At 35.5% G+C, this 18,456-nt stretch overlaps 3 protein-coding genes across 6 annotated transcripts; 1 reads left to right on the top strand and 2 right to left on the bottom strand.

The window, feature by feature from the left end:
* Positions 1–3,934: 3,934 nt before the first annotated feature.
* On the bottom strand, positions 3,935–5,148 carry LOC113726740 (probable 3-hydroxyisobutyrate dehydrogenase-like 2, mitochondrial). The gene has a single exon (XM_027250612.2). The coding sequence runs from the start codon at positions 5,010–5,012 to the stop codon at positions 4,101–4,103; it is 912 nt and encodes a 303-aa protein (XP_027106413.1). The 5' UTR covers positions 5,013–5,148; the 3' UTR covers positions 3,935–4,100.
* A 1,315-nt stretch (positions 5,149–6,463) lies between these two features.
* On the bottom strand, positions 6,464–17,530 carry LOC113726736 (pentatricopeptide repeat-containing protein At1g10910, chloroplastic). Of its 4 annotated transcripts, none has more exons than XM_027250606.2 (11): positions 16,405–17,519; positions 15,999–16,083; positions 14,896–15,159; positions 14,373–14,675; positions 13,001–13,105; positions 12,338–12,437; positions 11,765–12,084; positions 10,648–10,824; positions 10,443–10,571; positions 9,205–9,442; positions 6,464–7,995 (listed from the first exon to the last, which is right to left on the bottom strand). In XM_027250606.2, the coding sequence occupies exons 1-10, from the start codon at positions 16,701–16,703 to the stop codon at positions 9,215–9,217; spliced, it is 2,010 nt and encodes a 669-aa protein (XP_027106407.1). In that variant the 5' UTR covers positions 16,704–17,519; the 3' UTR covers positions 6,464–7,995; positions 9,205–9,214. The 4 variants fall into 4 exon arrangements, with proteins under 4 accessions (XP_027106407.1, XP_071931217.1, XP_071931215.1 ...); XM_072075116.1 differs by having other exon boundaries at positions 15,999–16,094; positions 16,405–16,539; XM_072075114.1 differs by lacking the exon at positions 14,896–15,159 and having other exon boundaries at positions 16,405–17,522.
* On the top strand, positions 6,623–8,336 carry LOC113726737 (3-ketoacyl-CoA synthase 7-like). The gene has a single exon (XM_027250608.2). It carries the CDS (start codon positions 6,623–6,625, stop codon positions 7,997–7,999), a length of 1,377 nt encoding a protein of 458 aa, XP_027106409.2. The 3' UTR covers positions 8,000–8,336.
* Positions 17,531–18,456: the final 926 nt, after the last annotated feature.

The raw sequence follows: 18,456 nt of genomic DNA, 5'->3' as shown, positions 1-18,456 counted from the left end.
AGGAAGATTTGAACTTCTTTCGTGCTCAAAACAAGGCGAGCACTAATGGTTAGCTTATTACTTTCATATTTAGGTGACAGTTGCTCGTAAAGTTTTGGACAAAGACTTAAAATAATCTTATATGTATTGTAGGAGGGGTTTTTAGGATGATTAAATCTGAATGCTTCTAACTCCTTATTCTTTTTTTTTTTATATAGAATTTTAATTTTTTTTAATTGTTATATATCCTTTTATGTCTTTTGAATTTAAAAAGTAAGAAGTGGATCCACTTATATAGGAATTTGATTTGAAATCTATTAATGTGAGGTAAATAAGAAGGAAACATCACTAAACTTACTCAAAGTAAAAAAGTAAATAACAAGATTTTATCCTTCAACTTAGTAATCCTAACTAAAAAGACAAATTATATAGAAAACAAAAAAGAAAATAATATTCATTGGTCATGGATCGAAAAAAATCAAGAATGGTATCACTCGTGAACCCTAAATTATGAAATTACTAAATAAAAAGCAAAGTACTACTAGCATTTCAACATGAAAATTTTTATTTGAAATCTCTATTTTTGATAAAAAACAATAATAAAAACAACACCAATTATACCAAAAATAAAAAAAAATAACAATGCAATTTAAAGAAACCATATAGAACTTTTGACCCTAAACTATGTATCTATTAAATTTGTATATATTTGATCCAAATTTGACCTTAATTAAATATCAATAACAGTGCAAAACCCAAATGCTAAGAATCATCTTGGGTATGATTAATTATTTTATGTATTTTTATTGTTTTCTTCATATGTAACTATGCAATTGTTAAGTCATTTTTATATATTTTTTTGTAGTAGTTAAGGTTTTATAAGATATTATCAGTTTTTCATTTGCATTTTTAAATGTCAATACTTGCAACTATTGTGATCAATCTTAAGTTTTATATGCTTTTCATATTGTGAGAGGTAAAGTTAATATATTGTAAAAATATTAAATCAAATTGAAGGTTATGATTTTCTTTTTTTCTTTTGCTTCAAATTTTATCTTTTCAAAGTTATTTTGAAAGTACAAATATAAGTATATTTTAAAATCGTAAAACCAAATTGCAAGTTATGGAATTTTTTTTTTCAAATTTTAACTCTTCAATTTGGAGGTTGAATGTAGATTCAATGACAATATTTCTTCTTTGAAAATTTGAAATTATTCAATTCAAATTTAATATGAAAAATAACTAAATGTGGTGTTTTTACCAGTGAAATTTACTTTATAGTAGTGTAACATAAACATATGTTAAGTTATACTTTGAATAAATAATAGAGAAATATTGGATATCAAGGATAGGAAGCTAGAGACTAACTATGGGGGAAAAAAAGATATAGTAAGGAGTTAAAGAATGACGAAAAAAGAAGATGAACTACAACGAGGTTGGATGAAGAGAGAAGAGAAGAAAGAAGGGGACTATAGAGACATGACAGAAAAGATGATAATGTGGTAAGAGATTTGAAAGTTATAAAAAGCAATCGATAGCCAATTAGCAAATAAGAGAGGATGGAAAATGTGATAGTATTTAATAATTTTGAAAACTTTAAAAACACATCTTACAAAGATTTTTTTAAAATCTATATTAAAGTTTATGAAGAACAGTATTTTATAAGCACTCAACAATTTTAGGATTATAAAATGGGAGAAAAAAATTCTAAAATTGAGGAAAATGAATTAGTTAAAATTTATGTTTTAAATATTAAAAATTTTGATATATGGGTATAACATGATATATTGATAAATAGGTTTACAATTGCTCTATCATGTAAATCATTATAAATTAAATTAGTTTACTCAAATTGTTATCATATATTGACAGACAATAGGTAAAAAATTTTGGTTTTAACTTATTTAAGATATTAAAATTAAGAAAGTCCATTTTGTACTTACGAAATAAACTTTTTTTAACATGTTAAGTATACACTTTTTTGAATTATTTTGCCTTTTTCATATATTTTATCCTATACTATAATATATAAGTATATATTATTCTTTTTAATTGAAATATAAATCTGTGCATAGCACGGGTAAGAATGCTAGTTGTAAAGTATTTATAAGGAGTGGAGATAATTATTTATAACACAGAAATAGAAAAGATAGGATAATAATTCCGTTTGGATTCTTATTTTTAGTTTTTTTTTAAGAAAAATGTATTGTAGCAATTTTGATACATGTGAGATAAAAAGGTGATTAAGAAATGTATTCACAGGAAGTATAAAAATTTTTCTGCAAAAAATCACAATCCTTATTTTCATTTAAAAAAAAAAGGAGTAATTGTTGGAGATTCTTATTATTTACTATTTACTACTGGGAGTAATTGTTGGAGATTCTTATTATTTACTATTTACTACTATCATTTATGTATGTTTGTTACCGGCCATATTTTGCTGAGCTAGCTGGGGAAACATCAGTTTGGAAAGCAATGGATCCCTCGGTGCTACAAGCTTCTTTCAACGTGGATCCGGGGCTGGTGGAACTTTTCAACACCAAGATTGGCAAGGGCAAAAATTTTGTTCCTCCAAAGGAATGAGTTGAGAATTGGGACTTGAGGACTCCTACCTTTTTTTTGTAATCGCAACGATAATATTTCTATAATCTAATCTATTTTAATTAAGGAGGAGGAGCCGATGAGAGTAGAAACTCCATCGGAGAAAGTCACTGAAAGCAGCCACCTATAGTGACAATTTGATGGGAAGCAAGAGTTGAATCCTTGATCTCCCAATACTACCAAGACTTAAATGTTTGGCAGTGATCACCAGGCCAAAGGGCCAGTGGCTAGGACTCCTAGCCTTTGAGGACTTCTACCTCAAAGGTTACAAAAAGATATACAAGTATCTAAAGACTAATGAACTTTGGGAGGCCACTTAATTTGATTTGCTGTAATCTGCTTTAATTATTCTCTCCGAAATCTAATTATCAAGTTTTTTGACATATGTGATTTTAATCATATTTTTACCTACTTGTTCACGTCTAAAAAGATTAATTTTATCTGATAAGAAAAAAAAAAAGAAATAGGGCAAAAACAGTCAGATCTCAAATGACGAAATAAAGATAAGCTTGAGGAGTGAAGTAAGGGGGTTTCTAAAGTAATAAATGGGGGAAAAGGCCAATTAACTTTGGGTCATGGATGCATTTCATTCTTATTAGTATAAGATTTTTAGTATTTAAACTATTAATTTTTTGACCAATTTTATCTTCAAACAAGAAATTAATCAAATTCAACAAAAATTGGAGTCAGAAAGAAAGGTATTGAAGTTTGAAGAGTGAAGATGATCATTCTATTATGTTAAATTTAAGTCATGTAAGATTTTTTATTTAACGGGTTTATGCCCATCAGGGTCCCAATTTTCGTTATATATATAGATATAAAACAAATTGAAGAGATGGTTCTTTTTTTTTTTTTTTTGGTAATTGGATGTACACATTTGACATTCAACCCTTCTTCAACTAACTCAATAAAAATAAATCTCTTTTTTCCTCAATTGTGGGTCGAAGTACTCCATTTTTCCATAATTCTACTACAAAATAATCGAGGAGTGTAATTCCGTGGGTATTTTTTTTTCTTTTGCGCTTTTAACTGGTAGTTCTTTTGGGTTTGATCAATTTCTGAGTTGAAGAATATGAATGAAAGCCTCGAGAACTTCTCTTGCCACCCAATTGTAATTCACTACTTCGACTTTAATCTGATATAAGCTGAAAAGCAAACACGTAGACATCGCTAATTTTAACCGTCACATATTCCCCTTCTCCGAGTTTTATTTTACAGTTTGTACGCCATCAACACGTCCAGCACTTCCTTGGTCTAGTTGGATCTATATACCCACTAGTCCCTACAACAGTCTCCTTAGGCTCCCCCTCCCCCTTCCCCCCCTCTCCCTTCCCCTAGATAAGGATAGAGTAGGTTATACAAATGATTCGTTGCTGACAAAAAAAACACGTCCAGCTCGAAAGCTACGTGAGCCCTTGTAGAGGTTTAGATTAAAATTACATTACATAAACAAGCTCAGCTAGTCTAGTGTGCTATCTTAACTTGATATTTGCTTGAGGCTATGATTTCACTTTGTTATCTTAACTGCCATTGATCTTCTCAATGACAGATATTAGCCCCTGGGTGCCCAGCTTCCCACCCCCATTAGCCACCATAGAAGCAAACAATTGTTTAGTCAATGCAGCGCCAGGCAATACCACCACTTCATCCCCTTCCTCTTCGCCAACATCCACTCCCATTCCCAAGTCCTTCACCATATATTCCGCGACCCCGCCAGGCTTGAAGTCCTTGTTGATCATCCTGTCCCCGAACAACTCCATCACCATTGATCCAGCTGCACCGCCTCTCACAGCCTCCACAAACTTCAATTTGTCCAAACCGGCTTTCTCCGCGAAAACCAGCCCTTCACTCAGCCCAAGTAAATTCGCCCCAGCGGTTATCTGATTCGCTATTTTACAATGCTGTCCCTTCCCAGGGCCGCCAACATAAGTCACCCTCCCCATTTCATCAAACAGTGGTTTTAACCACTTCACAACATCCTCGTCTCCCCCGGCTAATATCGCCAATTTGCCATCTCTCGCTCCGATGTCGCCTCCGGAAACTGGGGCGTCAACGGAGTGGCAGTGTCTTTCAAGGGCAGAATCATAAATCTGCTTAGCCAGGGTGGGGTGGCTGCTAGTGTGATCAATAATAACGCTATTGGGATTGAGAGAAGGAACAAGGTTCTCTAGCACAATTTGTCGAACATCTGATGGGTGTCCCAGCATCGTGAAGACGACATCACTTGCACGGGCGAGGTCGGCGACGGAGGGAGCCAGATGGGCCCCTTTGGATTGGAGAGGGGCGGCCTTTGACGGGGTTCGGTCATAGACGGTGACGGAGTAGCCCGCAGAGAGGAGGCGGGAGGCCATGGCGGAGCCCATCACGCCTATGCCTACCCAGCCTATTCGGGTTTGGGTCGGGGTTATGGTTGTCGGGTAGCGGGCGCTCATCCTTCACTGATGAGAGTGAACTGCAGGAGCAAGCGTGTAAAGGTGCTTGATTAGTAATGAGAGAAGTGATTAAAGTAAACCAAAGTATAATTATTTACATTCGGATCCTTATTTTCATTTTTAATTTGAATATCCAGGCTCACATTTTCAAAATCATGATTCTGCAGTCGGTTTGGAGTTTTTGGTGTTTGGATCACAAACTCGATGATTCACAAAAATATGAAAATAGCCTTCTAAATCTAATCTATAATGGAGTTGAAAATCAACTTAATACAAATAGATAAAAAGCATAATAATTTGTCTAAAGAAGAGAGAAGTCTTTGAATCAATATTTTGCAATCTAAGCTTCATAGAACACAAGTGCAGTAAGTCTCTATACCAGTGATTGTCATGGCGCAATTGTTTGGATTGCTGTTTTTCGTAAAAAAATTACGTCGTTTCTCGTAATCACATTTATCTATTATTTTTTTCTCTCACATACATCAAATAGCTACAATAATTTTTTCATAAAAAATCATGAAAAATGCAATCCAAACACAACCTATGTGACTTAGAATCGAATCAAAAAAAGTTTTGGTGCTTCAATTGAGCTTCAATCGAATCAAGCTGAAGCAGATGTTTTCTCAGATTTATGGAGGTAAACTGGCCGAATCTCCTGTTTGGTCCTCTTACATTTTCTTCTGCTGGCAACTTGACGCTTACACCTTGATCAAATGTCGAACTCATGCATCTGTCATTTGCCATTTTTTCAAAAGCTAATGAAGACCGAATTCCTAAACCAATTTGAACTGGTTGGCTACTGCCTAGTATACGACGTTAGGAACATGGAATCTGTCTTAGGTTTTGTTCATTCAGAAACCATTCTTGTAATCCAAAAGCCTGACCCGTGGGGGATAAGTGTCTGTATGGTCTAATGTTGATACTAGTCCCTTTTTTTTTTTTTTTTTTTTACGGCAACGATGGAGTCTAAAAAGACCGTATATAAGAGACTAATATCAACATTAGACCACTGTGTGTAAGAACTTACTAGATCAAAAGAATACTCTGACACCTCCAACCTACAACCCAAAGAGGAACCTTAGTCCCTTTTTGGTGACCACTGTGCCAAAACTTAGTGGATTACTAGATTGAACATGAAATTGCTTATCAATACGAAAACAAAATGAGAAAAGAAAGTCGAGTTTTCGTAAGCAAAAGGCAATTAGTTGTATCTGGATTTAGTGATAAACAGTGGAAGAGAATAACAAGGAACTTTATCGACCTTTTTTATTCCAACACGTCAGGAGTGAGGAAGGTGCATCTAACTGGGCACTTCAGGTGAAGGGAAAGAGTTTGATTATGAACTTGTCTCTTTTAGTATAACAGGATTCTGCAACTAGTCGTTGGCTAACTTCTTACCACGCATGTGGTTGCCAGGCCTTTCAATCCACGGCAATGCATTTGGCATGACAGACACAGAAGATAGCCATGTTTTTGCATTACTACTATCATCGCTCCATAGTTTGTTGAGTGTCTGCCAAACCAAATCCCTAAAAATCTTTCTTCTGCAATCCCTACTGTATTTAAGCCAGATAACATAACACAACACAAAGAATAACTAAAACATAAAGATGATAGCCTTACTACAGGAGTTTTTTCTAACAGACTATTCAAGCTTCCTAGCTGCTGCAGTTTCCCACGTCTACTTTCATCTCCTAGTAACCACTATTCTTCTCTTGGTTGTTTATCTTTTCTACACTAGATCAAAATGCATTTACCTTATTGATTTCTCTTGCTATCTACCACCTGATAACCTGCGCGTCCCAGCATCCCATTTCATTGAACACTCTGAAAGATGTCAGGTTCATGAGAGGGAGGCAATTGATTTTCACACAAAAGTAGCAGAAAGATCAGGTGTCGGGAATGAGGCCTGTGCTCCTTTATCTGTACATCAGATGCCTCCTGATTCTTCTTTGATACGATGTCGAGAAGAAATAGAAACTGTTCTCTTCACTGTCGTAGAAGACCTTCTCTCCAAACACAAGGTTAATCCAAAAAGCATTGACATAATTGTATCCAACTGCAGTATATTCTGCCCCATACCATCCATCCCAGCTATGATCATAAATAGATTTGGTTTCAGAAGCAATGTTAAGAGTGCCAACCTTAGTGGAATGGGTTGCAGTGCCGGACTCTTGGCTGTAAGTTTAGCAAAAGACCTCCTAAAAGTCCATAGCAATTCATTGGCTTTGGTTCTAAGCATTGAAGCCGTAACTCCAAATGGTTATAGAGGAAATGTCAAGTCCATGCTTTTAGCCAATGCCTTGTTTCGGATGGGAGGTGTAGCCATTTTGTTGTCCAACAAGAAGCGAGACAGACAGACAGCTAGATACAAACTCAAACATCTCTATCGAACACACATGGGTTCTAATGATCAATCATATATGTCAGTTTACCAAGAGAATGACAAATCTGGTCATCTTGGGGTGTCCATTTTGAGATCACTTCTGCATGTGGCCGGAAATGCGCTAAAGACAAACATAACAGACTTGGCACCAGCTGTCTTGCCTTACTCGGAACAACTTCTGTACGGATGGTCAGTTATCCGCAAGAAGATCTGGACAGTTAGTACCCAGAACGAAATCCATCTGCCCAATTTCAAGAAGGCTTTTGACCATTTTTGCATACATGCTGGAGGAAGGGCAGTAATTGATGCCATTGAGGAAAATCTTGGGCTGAACAAGGAAGATGGAGAAGCATCCAGAATGACTTTGTATAGATTTGGTAACACATCATCTTCTTCTGTCTGGTACGAGTTATGCTATTTGGAGAGCAAAGGGAGGGTAAAAAAGGGGGACAGAATCTGGCAAATCTCTTTTGGCAGTGGCTTTAAATGTAACAGTGCAGTTTGGGAATGCATCTCTCACCCTGACCCAAATGTAAGAAATGCATGGTCGGACAGAATTCATTTGTATCCTGTGGAGATCCCAATCATCGCTGATCACTGAAAATTCGGGTGTAAATCAATTAGTTCATAAACGACAACTAATGCATGTTGAAATTACACCCATGACAAAAATTGGTATGGTTGGATGGAAACCTGTGGCCATTCTACATCTATGAACAGACCTGGATAGATAAGATGGAGCATGTAGAGAGAGGTTTCCGACATATCTTCCTAGAAGTTACAATCTAATCTGCTGGACAATTTAGTGCACAGAATGTAAATCAATTATAGGCTTAGCAAGAGAAAGTGTACCAGGTTCTGCAGGTTATCGTAGAACCTGGCAAACTTAATGCAACACATGAGAATGAAGGCCAGAGCTTCTACAGTAATTAGCTAAACTATTGCTGCTATCACTAAATTTTCTAAATCCCCTTAGGATTCTTCAGAATTTTTGGCACCTTTTCTCCTCCTACACCATTCAGGTTATTTACAAGAATGTTGTGGGTTTTATTGGAATTAAAAAAATAATAATAGGGGCTTAATTTGACTTACCAAAATTTGGAATGTGTTAAGCGATGATGTAAAAGTCAACTTTAAACTCGATGGTAAAAGATCAACTTATTCTCAAATAGGGACACAGCTACATAAATGAACTTCACCTGTAAAAGTTGATGAATAGCACGACTATTCTTCTCTTTTATTTCCTGATTGTTTCCATGACAATACACATGCAGGCGCTGCTATCAGCATTTCACTACTATGGAATGCCCAAGGCTTTTTTTTGTGAATTAAAGTTCCAATTTTTAGCCTTTTTTCAACCTTATTATGATTGATTTTCTATGACAATAATTTTGAGTATGTGTGATTATTAAGTTGGTTGGAGGAATTTAGGCTCAGAGATATTGGTGTTAAATTTTGGAAGTGCAATAGACATTGATTATTACTGGGGAATGGGAGGGAGGAATTGGTCCATATGACAGAGGAAGCTTTGAGGGTTATTTGTGACGGGTGGGAAGGTGGATTCAGATTTCAGACATTTTCACTTAAATACTTTTTATTATAAAAATTTTATTTTTAGAAAATACACTCTATACAAGTTCATAGAAAGAATGCATTTGATGCGACTTCATCGAAATTAAGTGGAATTTGCAGGAACAATTTGAATTAACCAGAGACAGAAAGAATGGATCCAAATAAACTTGGAAACCAACTTCAAAATTGCCAAAGAAATAATTACCCAGAGAGCAGGAAGGAACCATAAAATACCTGTACTGCCTCATTTAGTCCTTGTCCGACGAGATTTTGTTTTTGACACTACCTGCTGCTTGGATAATAATTCAGCAACAATTTGGCATCCATACAAGTGAGACTTCTTGAGGATTAAGTTTCTTGTAGAGGAATCAACAGAATAGCCTTGGCCTGGCATCCACTTTAACAACTGAAGCAGCAAGTCTTTCTTCTCAGAGTCCTCAACATACCGTGATATAGCCATATGAAATAATTTCTAAGACAAATAACATGACAAACAGATTAATTCCAGGATCTGCAAGCTGAAGACTAAGCTAGACACTTTAGCAGGATAAATCTTTCCAGATTGACAGTCACAAAAGTTGAGAAGCATAGAAAGCATATAAGCATAGAAATCTTTTGCCAGTTGTTTGTCTACTTAATCAGACCTTAGATGCATTAAATATGTCTAAATGAATGGCATACACAGTTCACATATCAGCCACTCTGACTCCACAATAAAGTAAGGAAGCAGCTTTGACTCTTCCCATGAGCTGCTCTTGGCACATTTATATAGAACACAATCAGCGCAGAAGGAAAATAAGAAAATCAATTTTGCATGTGATATATAAGAGGAGATCAAACTTTTCCTAAACCACAGATTAGACAACCTAGGAGCTATGAAGCATTAGTCATGTCCCAATGTCTTTGTCTGCAGAATGTGGACAAGTATGAGTGTAGTCCAAATAGCATCCACTCCGACCATCATTGCAATAAGCAGGGAAAGTGCTCTCCCATCTTCTTTGAGCTTCAATGCAAGTTTACAAAATCTGTTCCTAAAATGGACGTAATTAGGACGTTCATTGAGCACTAGGATTTTACTCAACATCAACCTAAATGCCTGATTAGCCACTGGAAATTTCAATGACAAGGGAAGGTTGCCAGCATCTAAGAAGGGACCACAATATGTACAGCACTTATTCCCTGGAAAACATTTTCTGCATAGATTGAAAGATCTTAATTTGCGTCTGATTTCAACACTTAAAAAGTCAATGATCTGCTCTAGACCACTTCTTTAAAACTTCAACCATTGCTGTCGGTAATAGATCATGCTCAAATATGATAATTGATGGGTCATGTCTCAAGTAGCATAGCACCAAATAGCCTAGGAAACAGTTAAAATATTTGGAGACAACTCAGATTGATGCAACTAACCTCAAGAGTGACAAATAAATTTTTCTTAAAGGATTTATTCAAATTAAATATCACTTCGCTACCTGATCAATCTTGTACCCAGAACTGTGAATGGCCTTTATTACATCATTTACCAAGTTTATATTGCCTGATTTCATGAAGGAAACTGCAAATTTCTGTGTGGCAGATTGAGAAATGGAGCCTGCATTGTCCTGCACAGTTGAGAGTGCTTAGCACGTTTTTATGAGAAAAATTCATACAAAGATTGACTTAAAAGTCATTGCATACCTTGATTATTATGTATGCATCTTTGAGAAGTCGTCCGGCAACTAAAATGTGCAAAATTTTCTCATGAAGAGCATTGCACATGGTTCTCTTGCTATATTTCAAGATATTATATACAGAAAATGCTTCAGCATGTGCACCAGTTTTACCAAGATAATGAATTAAAGAAGAACATAGTTCCTGCAACACGAAAACCCACAAGAACCAGTAAGCAGATAAATGTTGAGTCTCAATCTGCACCAAATTATCAAAATCTAAGATAATTCAGTTGCAGCACGTTCCAAAGAATATTACAAAGTTACACATGTTCAAAGCCCCAAATTGCAGCACAATCTAATTTTTCAAAAGAATAGATATAAAGAATCAGGAAGCCACAATTGTAAAACCAAATGAACTCCGGGACCATAATGAGACGCAGCTTTTTCCCAAGAAGCACAAAGATGTAAAATGTGGGATATCTGCCTCCAAACTCAGTGGTATAACAGCGTTAGTAGCATAAAAGCCATAAAATCTTTTAGCAGATGAAGATAAATGAGAAAAGACAAATAAAATATTTATTGTCTTTCAGTTGAAGAAAAATTTGGCCAACACCATTGAAATACGAATAAAAATTCCAACCATCTAAGTTAATTTGTTAGATGATGATTTAACAATGAGAACACCTTTTTTGGTACACATAGTGCAGGCTTTGCTTCTGTCATGGCATGAATCTGAGGTAGTGTGTATCTTATAATATTGGGTCAACACATTCTATGCAAACTGAAAATGTATATCCAGTGATGCGTGCAATTTTTTCATCATCCCAAGCAACAGGAGGCATTCGAAATGCTGCTCCAGTAAAGAAATAGTACCGGTGAATTCAAACAGCAGTTGGTTAGCAATCAATAGGATAAACAACTAAAAAGCTTTGCAAGTGGGTCACAAATCACATGTTAGCACTGTTGGCCGAAGGAGATCTTTTTTTCTGGGCAGAGCCATACTGAAGTTCCTTAGGCATAGTCAAGAATGATAGCATGTGTTACTAGGGACTGTTGACAAAGTGACATATTATAACATTACCACAGATACTATTATCATCATAATCATCTGTCATGAACCTCAGTGCCAGATTCTAGTTTACCTCCTCTGGTTGATGGCCTTTCTTGTGCATGTCGTCCAGGGTATGGTAAGCAAGTATATACAGCTTTTCTTTGCAAAAATACCTTATTAAAATATGAAAGGTATTCCAATCAGGACTAATTGCTGACTCATCCACTTTCTTCAGCATTTTCATCACATTGTCCATCTCTCCCGCTCGACAGTAAGCACAAAGCATTGTATTTAAAATAACTATATCATATCTATCATATTTTGCTTCATAGCTAGAAGCCAATTGCTTTGCATCCTGAAGGAGCCCACCACGGCAGAATCCTGATATCATAATACTATAGGCATAGCCATCTGCAGATACATACAATAAACTGCTTAAGTCACTTTTAAGTCAAGCAGGCATTCCTAAATCACAAAACAATGAAGCACATTTTTCTCATGCTTTTATGTTTTCCCCTAGGTAATCTTTCTTCCAACTTGTTTCATGAACCAGTTTTGAATAAATTCACATGATACAACAGGATGAAAGTTTACACTGAATGTAAATTAGATGATGGCTACTAAAAGATTGCTGCAAGGAGGACATTGTGGCAACTAGACATACCAGTTTTCACATTTTTATTCTTCATTTCATCAAAAAGTGTTTTTGCTTCAGTGACTTTTCCAGCCTTTACTAAACCATCCATAAGTATACAGTACGGCATCTGCAGTAAAACAGAATTTTATAAACATTCTAAAGGGAAGCTTTTAAAACTGAACCATCATAAATTACACCATTTTCAGCAGATGATGAAAGCGATATATAGAGGATGATGGAGGTAGAACAGAGAAGCATTATCAAAAATTGGCCAACTAGGGGATCATTTATTATTTTCAGATAAGGACTAGGCAAGTCAATAAGATCCTTAGAGTCATGTCAAAAATAAATAAATAATCTTCAAAAAACATTAAGGTAAAACAAAACTAGTCAGCAATTGAGCAAGCATGAAACAACCAATTGTAGTATGCATGAAATTGTAAGAGCTCAAAAATATCCACTACTCTGTGTGTGTGTGTGGCATTAGAGCATCATACCAATGCCATAATGATGAGCTAATGAGCATCTTGAGACAAGGAAAAAAAAATGCATTCTCCCTTCCCTCTCCCCTCCTTACCTTCCCATAGCAAGAACTAAAAGGATTCATGTACTAACTGCAACAATTGCATTAAATCTTTTAACAACTTTGGAGATGCATAAAATATATCAATTGCAAAGAAGTATGTATACCTCATCCTCTGCGTAGCCTAGTTTATCCAATTTGTTTATCAGCTCTCTTGATTTCTCAAACAAACCTCCTCTAACATACACTTTTAGCAAAGTTGTCAAAATAACCTGTAAGAATGTAGCATTTGAGAACATAATTGAAAAGATATGCCTGTTCCATAAAACTATGAAATCATAAATGTCAAAGATAAGATATTCAGTATACTTAATGAAAAGATGCGGTTCGAACAATAGGTAACCAAGAACATATACTGTATCATGGCATAAGTTTTAACACCTCAGAGAGAGAGAGACAGAAAAAGAGAGAGAGAGAGAGAGAGAGAAGACTCATTTGAAAACTTTATGAATTGCATGAAAACGTAAAAATCTATAATAGGACTGTTTAGAAAAGGGAAAGACAGTGTTTGCCAATACTCAATTCTATTATTTCTGAACATGACAAGAACAGATTCTGACAACAACTTCACCATGATAATAGTACTTAGTAGAATCAGTGTTAACTACACTCTGTTTAAGAAACTGAACCATAAGATTCAGGGAGTCGCCAATTTCCAAAGTACTATATCTTTGGTAACAAATTTCTTGAAGACAAAACTTATAATCAGCAAGATAGTCCAAAAGACATATTTTTCTTGCCGGAGCTTCTAATATCAAAACCAGTACATACTTAAACCACTTTATTTGTTCTCAACTAACATGCTGATCAGACCGACTAGTTTATCCTGTAAAAAAAAACTCAATCACTAGCCTATTGTCTTTATTCCCAACTCATACAAATGTAAACATATCGCCCCATGTTATTGAATTTCAAAGCAGTCAAAAAAGAAAGATTCATTACTATTCGAGCAATGAATCCACCTCTTCAACTCATGGTTCTGAAACGAATATGTTCACACATGAATTGTCAACTCAGTTTAAGAAAAGCTGGCCCATTATTCTTGGAGCCTGTTGAAATCTATATTACCATCTGATGCATCTTGTGTCTAGATCCTAACTACACTAAGGTACACTGAACTTACATATGGACATCATAGTAACCCATGACACCTCAAAATCAAAAGGCTAACCAAATTAAACTTATATCTGTTGAGCTACAACGATAAAACACCACTGTAGCTAAAGGCGGTTTTGCTTCTTCGAATTTCTTTGACATTTTCCTTTCCTTTTCTCCTTTCCCCCCTTTGTTTTCTCATTATAGCTTCTCCTCCTTATAACAGGTAACAAAAATTTTAAGAACAACTTCGCAATTCAATTGCAAAGTAAGTTCTACAGAATTAGCAGTGACCAAAAGCAGAAGGAAGTATTAAAAAAAACTTGTATACTTATCGCTGCATTCATTAGTCAGAGTGAGAGGGGGATAAAAAAAACACCTAACCTTATTCAACACTAACCCTCCTGATTTCATCTCTTGAATTAACTCATCCGCCTTTGTATACTTTCCATCAACCGAGTAGGCATTGATCAATGAGCTGTAGTGGAAGACATTTGGAGAATAACCTTCACTCTTCATCTCCATAAAATATCGCTCTGCTTCTTGACATTGATTATTGGAAGCACATACAGATAAAAGTGTACCATAAATTACACTGTCCATCTGCAGCCCATGGTATTTCAGCTCTCGAACCAGTTCTGTCGCCTTAGAATAACCGTCTTTGGCTTTTGCACAGCCTACAAGTAGCTAACAATGGAAAAAGGAAAAAATCACGAACTTCTACAAAGCATTAGGTTTTATTAACAGAAGTCATCAATCTTAAAAACTACAATTGTTCAAATTCAAGTAAAATAGCAATCAAGAGTTTAGATGTTGATAACATTTTTTTTTGTATGGCCAAATTTCTGATACAACCACCTTTTTACCTCAAACAACTCTAGTAATAGTGGGTGAAGAAATAGATTACCGTAGAATAAGTTACAATGTCTGGTTTTAGGCCTGCTTGCTTCATTTGATGAAACATGTTGAGGCACCTCTCAAACTTGCCATTTTTAACGAGACAATCAAGAACAGAGTTACAAACTGATACATTGTTCCTTGTCAACTCATCTTTAATGCTGTTGTAGATGTCTAATGCCTTCATAGGATCAAGGCTTTTACCCACGAATTTTATATAACCGCTGTAAGATGCAATGTTCGTCTTCTCATTTTGTTGCATCCAGGCAAAAAGCTGTAACCATTTAAAATGTAATCTCATAATCATTATTTTCAAGCAAACAAAAGGGACTAAAATAAACGTGTCCAGAGGTCGATGGTAAGGACAACCAAGCAGAAAAGCTTTTCCCCTGCTAAAAGTACTGATGCACGAATTGACACTGAGATTTAAGGCATAGAAATAGCAAGAGAAATTGAAACCTTGCTTAAACCAAAAAAGAAGTATAGAAACATGCACATGCAGCAATTACAATGCTCAATAGATGTATGCAACAAAGAGGAACTGAACTAGTGAATTATAGGTACAATGCTTAGTACATGAGACTTGGGTGCTTAAAAAATAACTAAAAACTTGTCGTTATACAAAAGCTTATTACTTAAATGCACTGCTGGAAACTAACAGCAATATTCCTTGCTGTAAAGCTTCTGGGATATGCAGTGTAATCTCCACTATATAATTAGAGGTAATAGACATTCACAAGTTAAAGAATTTATGTGAAAACCCCAAAGTAACGTAACAATCAACATGCTCATAACAATCTGGAGAACTCTGTTCCAGGAGAGAGTTACAGGATGATTTAACTTATATATTATATTTGAGAACCATATGATAGAAGAAACTGGAAGAGTTCGTACAAAGTTTACAACTGCTGTTCAGCACAAAAAGGGCGATTAGGATTAAGAGAATGCAGTATATTCAAAGAAATTCAGGTCACAATTAACATCATTTCAAGGGGGAAGCATAGACGATAATTTAGTTACGAGTGACAGGTGTAAAAACTATCAAAAATCACTGTTAGCATATAGCGGCAACCGATTATCAAAAATTGTAAAACTAGAAAAATCAAAACGAACCTGGGAAAGTTCCTTCCATCGGTTCAGCTTCCCAAAATGGCGCAAAATAACATTCAAATCTTGAGCCTTCAACTTACCTCCAGACCTACAAACCAGCTGATACCATCGCTCACTTAAACTTGCTAATTACCAATCTTTTTTAGAACCCTTTAGTAATAATACCAATTCAGAACATTCTAAATATGCAGTACAAAAACATAATACCAGAGTAAGCAAGCAAAGAATTCCATGATTTTAATGATACGAACTCAACAGTTAGATAAACTTCAATTCTTTTTTCAACAGATTAACAAGCTGATTTCCACAGTCCCAATAAACTAAAACTGCTCAATGTTGAGTAATACGTATAGATTAATAGGTAATCAGACCACACGAAGATTATTAAAACAAGAAAGAGAAGAGGGACCTTGAAAGAGCAGAGTCCAAGTCAGAGGATTCCTGAACATCAAGAATTGCAGATTGTCTCGTTTTATTGCGTAAAGAAACAATCTTTGAAGATTTTGGAGGGACATTTCTCTGCCAATTTCGGGTCTCATTGAGCTCAACAGTTGTTGTGGCAAATACAGTGAATTTGGAGTTCTTGAAGGGTCTAACTGCAGTTGCAGAAAAGGGAAATGGTAAAAATGGGAAACAAGAACGCGTTAATGGAGACTGGCTATTGGGGATAGGTGTAATCCCATTTCCAGATACAAGAGATATCTCCATCAACTCTGCTCAAAATCTTTCTCGGTTCAAGAAAATTGAGGGGAAGAACCGTGGCTGCTGAAGATTATCATTTTAACTGGCCATTGATGGGCCAGAAAAATAATCATTGGATAGATGATAACGGACGGGCCACTGTATCGAAGCCACTTAGTTACGAACGGGCCTTTCGTGTCTTATCTTATGGAGCTGTACTCCGACGCTAAAACTTTTTGGAAACCGATCCATCATCAATTATTTATACAAGCAATTAATTTTTAATACATAACAAATAACATTCATTTGAAACCGAGTTGCAATCAACACAACTTTAACTTTTTCCCCAACATTTCGTAGAAGCAAGTCCTATCGGTATATAAATTATAGATCAGGTGAAAAAAATTAATGATCAGGAGATCAACGCGACACAATCAAAGAGAGAAATTTCAATGCTAATATTTTATGCTCTACAGTATATAAATTATAGATCCGATTAAGCCACCACGTATTACTATCAATATTGATTTGTTGTTATTCTTCCTATGAGAGAATCTGAAAAATGGAGTCCGGTTTAAAACGGAAATTAAAGAAGAAAATTAAGCATCCAATTAACTCAAAAAAAAAATGAGCCAAATATGAAATTGAAAGAAATAATAATGACATTATTGACAGCTTGAAGAGCTTTGACATCACATTCTGCTTTAGATACGCTTATATATTATATACCCTATTCCATTCACGTGGAATTCTTGGTTCAAAACCTTCGTTATTAGATAGAAAGAAACCCTGTTTTGATTTTTCACCAAAAAGAAGTCGTCTTTCTCTTTTTGATAAAAAAAAAAAAAAATACAAGGAGCTTCCGAGTTGAAACGTGACTCAAACAATTAGAATGAGAATATCTTTTCTTTTCTTTTCTTTTCTTTTTTTGTCAATACAGGAATGTTCGAGTCAATCCTTGCGAAACCCGAAAGAATATCTTTTCTTGAGGACGGCAAAAGATACCATTCATGTCCATGTCGTTCAACAGCTAGGCTCTTATGCCCTCCCCACGTATTGAGTTGCTTTAAGCTTTAGTCCAAGCCTTCAAGGATGGCACTTTTATCTCTTTCGGCCGGTTGAAAGCTGTAGGAATCATATACTATACAATCAAGTTGTATAAACTAATCCGATCGATTTGGCATAAAAAATCTAATATGGACTTGTTAAAAACACTAAACTAGCTACTTTCTTAAGGCGGGATAGGTCAACTTGATGAAAGGTACTGGGATAGAAAAGTTGGCATGTGTGTTATAAGTGCCTAAGTGGGTTACTTAAGTATTTTCCATTCAAGGATATATTATTTGATTCAAAGCTTTGTCATCATGTGGGATTCTTTTTGGATATCTGTATTTGCATGCATATGTGCCCCAATTAGTCTCTTTCTTTCTTTTTCTTTTTCTTTTTTTTAAATCAGACAGACGGCAACCGTTAGCTTAATCTACTCTTAGTCTTATTCCTACTCTAACTTATACAGGAGGGAGAGGTCCAACAGAAGTAGAACTGAACCACTATCGGATCAGACGGGTACATCACGTACCTGTGTGGATTTAGAAGAAGTCACAAATAGTGACACATTGATGGAAGGTAAGATTTGAACCTTTGACCTCCCACCCTACTAAGACTTAGAGTCTTTGGTGGTGGCCAACCGTCCAAAGGCCGTTGGTTCTCTTTCTTTCTTTTGCTCTTTTCCTTTTTTTTTCCCTTGGAAATAAGGTATTAAATCTAGGTGCTTGTGTAT

Source organism: Coffea arabica, chromosome 2c (genome assembly GCF_036785885.1).
Source record: "Coffea arabica cultivar ET-39 chromosome 2c, Coffea Arabica ET-39 HiFi, whole genome shotgun sequence".
Taxonomy (NCBI): Eukaryota; Viridiplantae; Streptophyta; class Magnoliopsida; order Gentianales; family Rubiaceae; genus Coffea; species Coffea arabica.
The sequence above is the reverse complement of the archived record's forward strand: the minus strand, read 5'-3'. Positions and strand labels throughout refer to the sequence as shown.

What these genes read in the sequence shown, in the direction of transcription:
- LOC113726737 (XM_027250608.2), top strand. Translation starts at nt 6,623, where the DNA reads ATGATAGCCTTACTACAGGAGTTTTTTCTAACAGACTATTCAAGCTTC.
- LOC113726736 (XM_027250606.2), bottom strand. Translation starts at nt 16,703, where the DNA reads ATGGAGATATCTCTTGTATCTGGAAATGGGATTACACCTATCCCCAAT. An exon ending in TAGGCTACGCAGAGGATGAG is followed by an intron (nt 12,438 to 13,000) that starts GTATACATACTT and finishes GTTTTACTGCAG; the next exon opens with ATGCCGTACTGTATACTTAT. An exon ending in AAGGCCATCAACCAGAGGAG is followed by an intron (nt 10,825 to 11,764) that starts GTAAACTAGAAT and finishes TTCGTGTTGCAG; the next exon opens with GAACTATGTTCTTCTTTAAT.
- LOC113726740 (XM_027250612.2), bottom strand. Translation starts at nt 5,012, where the DNA reads ATGAGCGCCCGCTACCCGACAACCATAACCCCGACCCAAACCCGAATA.